The 7348-nt window shown below is 40.8% G+C and overlaps 1 protein-coding gene across 1 annotated transcript; it reads right to left on the bottom strand.

Annotated features, from left to right (window-relative positions):
• Positions 1 to 1566: 1566 nt before the first annotated feature.
• M421DRAFT_73398 (DDE-domain-containing protein) lies at positions 1567 to 7146 on the bottom strand (the record flags this gene model as incomplete). The annotated part of the gene is made up of 3 exons (XM_033596961.1): positions 1567 to 1933; positions 1976 to 2061; positions 7111 to 7146. Coding segments are annotated over 3 exons (489 nt in total), but the record flags the coding sequence as incomplete, so codon positions are not given.
• Between the last annotated feature and the right edge of the window lie 202 nt (positions 7147 to 7348).

The following is a 7348-nucleotide window of genomic DNA, read 5'->3' as shown; positions in this document are numbered from 1 at the left end:
AACGCACGAACGTGCTAGGAGGGTGCAGAAACATCTTCTAAATCTAATGCAAGCACGCAGTATGCTAGGTCACTATTTAATAGCAAGTAGTTGTAGTTGTAGTAACTTGTGTTAGTTGTGCTAAGAGAAAATGGCTGGTTCAGTGATATGGCCGGCTCGGTGATAATCTACGTTAGGCATAACGCGCGAACGTGTAAGAAAGAGGTAACGTACCCCACAGGCGAACGACTCAACGGGCGAGCGACTCACTTTTGCCAAGCCCCCACCAAACCTCACCCCATTATGGCCTCTATTAGCCCACTTCGGCGCTGCGCAGGGTAGAACAACCTGTAATATTACTTAGAAACTACTTCTACATCATTCTTGCATGTTCGCGCGTTATGTCCAGTCTTGTTACACTGTCTATAGTGCCTTTAGGTCAGCTTAGCCCTATCAGCGCGCACTTGCTTCTTTACCTTCTTCCTATTACTACGCGCCCTAAACTCCTTTAGAGTTGTTAATTACAGGCCATCCTTAACTGTTAGGGTCCCTTCTACCTAGACTTGCTTTCTCTTGTGCAGTTTCTGGCGTGTGGCAGCCTTGTTAGCTATTTTAAGCTCAGCAATCTGTTTCTCTGCAAGCACAAGCTTGTGCGTGACTATTGCTGCGCCCTTGATGTAATGCTCAAGCGCGCTTGTTGTAGAATTTAGTAAGCTACCCTACATCGGGAAAAGTTTTTCTGTTGTCGAAATCAGGAAATCATGGCATTATACTGTAGGCAATAGTAGGACTTATAGGCCTACAATAGTTATTTAATATGTATTCAATGTCTAGCTAATTTTAAGCTAATAGCTCTAACAGTCCTAACAGCTGTAATAGCTATAATAACTCCTAATCCTGCTATAATAGTAGCTCTGCTTAATAAACTAACCTGTTTTATCAGTGAGCGCCCCACCTCAGTGAGCGCCACACGAACACCAGCGAGGCGTACGCGCAGCGACGTAGCTTAGCACCACAACACAAATTTTGTACTCTTGCAACAGTATAGTATTATTTAGAAGCGTCGCTGTTATTTATATCCTCAATTTCTACCTTGCAGGTGCGAGAGTTGTGCCTAATCTCACCGCAACAGCCGCAGCGTCGCCCTGCGCGCACCCTCTTCGCCAGCTCCTTACCCTCCTCACATCTGCCACCCTCCCTTTCAGCAATTAAGTCTAATACCTCGCCAACTGTTAATGTCTCCTCTGCCTGTACGTAGCGTCTCTTGCAACTTTTACACTTTGTTGCTACTTTAGTAGCAGTATTAAGGCGCACTATCTCTACGCGCATTAACACTATCTTATAAGCCATCTGCTGCGCGCCTTTTGTTAGCTGCCACACCTGCTTATCAAGTGAACTTGCTGGAGACCCTTGATAGATTTTCATCCTGTTTTAAACTAGTGTTAATTGCGCCTCCATTTCTTTAGTGTTGCGTGGTGTTTTTGCCTCCTAAGCGGCGTTGACTTGCTGTGGTGGAGTTTGCGTACGCAGCTGCACATCCAGCTTCAATAACACAGCCTGTAGATCATGTAGAGACAATCCAGCGCCTTAAAACCCTGCGCAAGCATTCTCTCTTGTAAACGCCTTCTTAAAAGCTACTTTAAAGGCTGGTAAGAAGGTCTGTTTGCTGATGTGGTTAATGCAATCACGTGCCAAGGCTGAGATCTGATCACTGTACGCGCGCTTTAATGGCGAGAAACAGGCGACGTCAAGCAGCTGTAGGAGGTGCGACGAGTGTGGAGGCATACAGAGGGCAATAATCTTCTTCTCCTTGCAGCGATCCTGGAAATCTATCAAGCAATGGCTCTTGTGGCCGTTAATAATCAGCAGCCTATACGCTCCTACAGGCCTTGCATGCGTATCAAAGTGATCAAGCCAGGCAAGCGCTAGATTGTTGTTTGTCCAGCCTGTTAGGCTTACTTAAATAACCTAATTGCGTAGGAGGTCCTTAGTAAACTAGTTAGAGATAAGAACCTTGCTAGCAAAGATAAGGAAGGGTGGGATAACACGCCCTATTGCGCTAACGCCCTGTATTAACGTAGTCTACTTGTGATCACTAGGCTGAAGCTTCTTTGCTTTCCTAGGTTTCTCTATGCCTGTTATAATAAGTTATAAAGATATCTTGCCTATTAGGAAGCTAGACTTGTTAAAGTTGTACATGTTGTTGTCTACAATACTGTACTTTGCCTTTATATTCTAAACTAGTGTGAACTAGGGCTTGATAATTGCTGGGTCTTCGCAGAGAGCTTGCTGGTGATTGTATGGACGAGTCTAGCGCGTGCGCAGCTTAGGTGTACGCTTAATAAACCTGTTAACCTAGCATTTACTAACAGGCTCACCGCCGCGGTCGCGCAGCAGTCTATCAGCCATATCTTGTACGTGTAGCTTTGAGGGCGGTACTCCACGTAGGTTCTTGTCAAGTATACGCTGCAGAATCACCTCCTCTTCTAGCTTTGTTAGGCGCTTTGATCTGGGCTTGCAGTCGCGTCTAGAGGGCTTCCTGTCACGTTGTCGTTGTATTGTCCTACAAGGAACGCTGTAGACTGCCTCAGCACGTTGCAGGCTTGTAATCTGGTTGCATTTAATGTTAGAGAGGGCAAGCTGCACGTCAGCTTCAGTATAGGGCTTGTGAGGTTGTGGTTGTTGAGACATTACGCGTTGAGTGTCGCGCATGCGCTTTGCTGGTGTTCGTGGGGCGCTCACTGAGGTGGGGCGCTCACTGATAAAACAGGTTAAGGATAATATTATTAATATAAAAGAAGATAATAATACTGCCCTTAGTTAGACAGCAGGGTTTATAAGGCATAGTCTAGAAACCTAGTGCTTTTAGTATTGCAGTGAAGTTCTTCTGCTAGAGGAGGGGAGAGATGCGCAGGCTGTAAAGTGCCTTATTTACTTGCAGTATTGTGCTAGGCTTCTAATAGCCTTGTGGCATCCTTATGTAGACCTCTCTGTCCATTATAGCATGAACAAACGCGTTAGTAATGTTGTATTGTTTGAGCTCTATATTATAGTGAGCTGCTATAGCTATTATTGTTTAAAAGGATTAGCTAGCAAGTGTAGCTGTGTAGGTGTCTTATAACATAATATTGCGTTATTAATTGCCTCTAACTACTAGTTATGCCTTACACTTTAGTAGTTAATAATGTCTATTAAGCTTATAGGTATATACCTATATACAGTTAAGGATCTATTGTCCTATTAGTCTAATTTTCTAAAGTAGTACTTCTAACTATAATTTTATTTCTTAGTAGCTTATAAGGTGCTCTTACTTAGCTTCTTAAAAGAGTTTACCTATAGGGTAATCCTTAAGCTTAGTTTAGAACATAGGTAGAGGTAGAAGTTAACTTTAATAGGGCTTTAAGCCTTTAGCAAGTATTCTTATTATCTTAGCCTTGTCTATAACTTCTCCTCTGTATATTCTAACATATCTAGCTTAGGTTCCTGCAAGGAATAATGCTGCCTACAGGATAGTAGTTAAGGACGCTTGTTGCGTCAGAGTTGTTTAATCACTAGCTATAATGCCTGCAAGTAGTGCTGCAGGTGGCGGTGTTGATAGAGGGGTAGGATAGCTATCCTGTATCTTCTGTCTGTGATAGTAGCCTAGCAGGTCTGCTTTGTCTTGTGGTGACAGCTCTGCTAGGGCTTTATCCTTATAAAAGGAATCTGTTTCTAGTTACTAGGTAGGCATTAGTAGCTTAATAGATTGCACATATGTTGCTATTTCTTTAAGTGTGTTGTATATAAGGTTCTCTATAAGGTCCTTAATTCTCCTATTAAATACTATGTCTTTGTTAAATATAATATCTTAAGTACTTATTACCTTACTAAGTAATAGTATCTAGATTTAATAGATATTTAATAACTAGTAGCCTACTAGATAGCTAATCTAGGCCTTTAGGTCTAGTTATTAAAGACATAATTTACCTCTATATATATTATCTATTATAGCAAACACTTTATACCTGTATACTCTTAGGTGTGTAAGGTTAGGTTTTTGTAGTAATATTACTATTCTATTACTAAAGGCAACTTGCGTAAAGAATATTTTGTATAGTGTTTTCTAATAGTTTACATAGTTTAGCGTTTAATTGTAGAGGTATACTGCTGCCCTTGTGATTTCTGGCCACAGTTCCTAGGAGAGGTTAGCATTAAGTTGCATTGCGCGAGCTTTCTCCTTGTTTACACCCCCTAAGCGTTCTGCGTTACTGTTCTGTGCTTATATGTCTGGCGCTAAAGGCTCTATAATAATTCCTTGTGTTGCTAGCTATTTTAATATGCCTAGTTTAACTGTAGCTATCTTGTTATCTGCCTTAATAGTCTTAACTAAGATATTGTAGTAATTTTTTAAGAATAGGATAAATATTAATAGTGCCTTAATAATTAACTTTGCTATATAATAATCTATAAAGTAGAGGTCCTACTATAGGCCTAAGAACCTATTAGTAATAAGTATCTAGCTTGTTTCTTTAGTAACTCCTTATACTTTATAGGAGTAGAAGTTAATACTAAGTCTTTCTCTAGGTCTATTATTATTAATTCTTAGTGTGTAGCTAATTTACTGTTGTAATTTAGCTATTCTATAAGTGTTGTATTTAACTATAGTAATGCCTTAGATCTGCACCCCCTAAGTCTGCTAGACAATGTGTTTAATTATAGCAGGACTAGGGTAACTAAGTTACTTGTGCTACTGTATTGCTAAGGCCTTCTATAGTCCTCTCTTAGTGTATGTAGTAATTTTGTGTATATAGTTAGCAGCTAGTAGGGACAGTTTATACTTAAGCACCTACTAGCTAAGCATTTCTAATACTACTCTAATTACTTAGCTATTTACTTGTTAGAGAGTTATTAGGTCTGCTTGTGTGTCCTACTATATGCATCTGTTTTATAGTAGGCAGAAGGACACTAGGTTGCATAGCAGGTCTAGGCAAATTGCCACGTCTGTAAGGGTAACCTTAGTTGTCCTAGCTCCACTCCTTAGGAGTAGATTAATTAATCTATATCCTCTAACTAGCACCTTAGAATTCCTAGCCTATATAAAGTCTCTAGGCAATAGCTGTTAGAACCTATAGACGTAGTTAGGGTTGTTAGTAATATAGCAGGTAGAACCTAAGTTAAGTATAAATAACTTCTATAGTAGATAGTTAGTAGTATCCTGTTAGTTTACTGCGCTAAGTACTACTTTAATATTAGTAATTTCTTAGCCTTCTAGTTAATTATCTAGGATTTCTAGGGTAGGGGTGTGTAAGTGCTTTACTACTAGTGTTCTTAATTAGCTCCTACTTTGTGTGCAAAGTAGCCCTTAAAAGGTAATATCTTTCTTATACTTAAACTTAATAAGTTTAGAAATAATCTTATTTAGTTTCTACTACTTAGGAGCTCTGTCTTAATTAATATAGTAGTAATCCTGTATAGTGTAGCGTTATCTACATACAGGGTATTTTGCTCCCCTAGTAGAAGTAGGCTCTTGATCTAAAGGCCGCTTAAGTGTAGTAGTTTTCCTACCTACTGTATATTAATATTAAGGTCTGCCCTAGTTAGATAGCATGCTTACAGCATGTTAGGCGTCCCCTTTATAGCTCTAGGAGGCTGCACCCCCTTTTGCAAGAAATACTATATTGTTAGCTATAAAGGCCTTATGCTGCCCTAATCTAAGGGGATAATTTATTATTATATACTCTTAGTAGTGTTTTATTATCTCCTTCTAACTTATACTAGATTTAAAGTGTCTACTATCTTAAAAGCTTGTAGCCTATATAGGCATAACCCTGTTTACAGCTATTAGGAAGTCCTTTATTATTATATTTAATTGCAATAATTTAGCAACTTTGTACGTCTCTACTTCTGTAGCTACCTAGTTATACTTAGCTAGCTAGGTATCCTATTATGACGTGCTTCTTATTAGCTTAAGTGCTAAGAGGTAACGTACCTCACGGGTTCGTGCACCACACAGGTTCGTGCACCACTTTTGCCAAGCCCCCACCAAAACCACCCCATTCTGGCGCAAAACAGCCCACTTTGGCCCTGTATAGAGCAATATAACACGAGATATTATTCAGAGTCTACTTCTACTGCTTGCTTACACGTACGCGCGTTATGCCCAGTCTGATTGCACTGTCTGCAGCGCCTTTAAGTTGGCTCACCTCCTTCAGCGCGTACCTGCTTCTTTGCCTTCTTCCCATCACTACGCGCCCTAAACTCCTTTAGAGCAGTTAGACGAGCTCTATCCTTAACTATTAAGGTCCCTTCTGCCTAAACCTGCTTTCTTTTATGCGATCTACGTCGCGTAGCAGCCTCGTTTGCCGCTCAAAGCTCTGCGATCTCCTTTTGCGCCAACACTAGCTTGTGCGCGATAATTGCTGCCCCCTTTAAGACCTTCTTAAAGGCCTCCACCATAGACGTTGGTGAGCTATCTATATGCTTCTAAATCCTTTCCTTAACGAGCGTTAATTGCAACCCTAGTTTAAGGGTATTGCTTAGGGTTTGCGACTGCCAGGACTTAGTGTTAATAGGCAGTAGTAGTGATAGAGTACGCAACTGGACGTTAAGGGCTGTTATAACCTGTTCTAGGTTAAATAGGACTAATCTAGCACCTTAAAACCCTCCTTAGATATTACTAGAAGTAATTGCTGCATTATAGGCGCGTATAAAGCATGGTAGGAACTTAAGTTTTGTGATGTGGGTGATCTAGTTGCGCATAAGATCTTCGGCTTGGCGCCTGTACGCCTTCTTTAAAGGGGCAAAACATCCTACATCAAGAGGCTGCAGGAGGTGCGATGAGTGTGGAGGCATGCAGATAGTAATAATCTTGTTCTCCTTGTAGTACTGCTAGAAATCGAGCGAGTCGTGGCTCTCATGGCTGTTGATAATAAGGAGCCAATAAGCGCCTATAACCCTCCTCTTTGTATACTTATCAAAGTGCTTTAACTACTGCAGCCTAAGCTCATTTGTCGTCCAGCCGTTCTTAGAGACTGCAATAACCTAGTCCTAAGGCAGATTCTCCTCCTTGTACTAGGCAGAGAGGTGATAGTGGCCCTTGAAGATAATGAAGGGTGGAATAGCCTACCCTGTTGCGTTGATGCCCTGGATAACTGTTGTCCACTCCCTATTGCCTTGCTGTATTACCTTTGGCCTTCCTTGTCTCTCTAAAGCTGTAACAACCGCCCCAGTTAATATCTGGCCTATTATGAAGCCTAACTTGTTAAAGTTATACGTGTCTTTATCCTGGATACTATACTTAGCTTTTATGTTGGCTACTAGGCGAAACTAGCCCTAGATAACCTTAGGATCCTTGCAGAGTGCTCTCTTGTAATTGTACTTATGATTAAAC

Source organism: Didymella exigua (assembly GCF_010094145.1).
Source record: "Didymella exigua CBS 183.55 unplaced genomic scaffold M421scaffold_42, whole genome shotgun sequence".
In the NCBI taxonomy this organism is placed as follows: Eukaryota; Fungi; Ascomycota; class Dothideomycetes; order Pleosporales; family Didymellaceae; genus Didymella; species Didymella exigua.
Note: the sequence above shows the minus strand (reverse complement) of the source record. Positions and strands in the feature narration are given on the sequence as shown.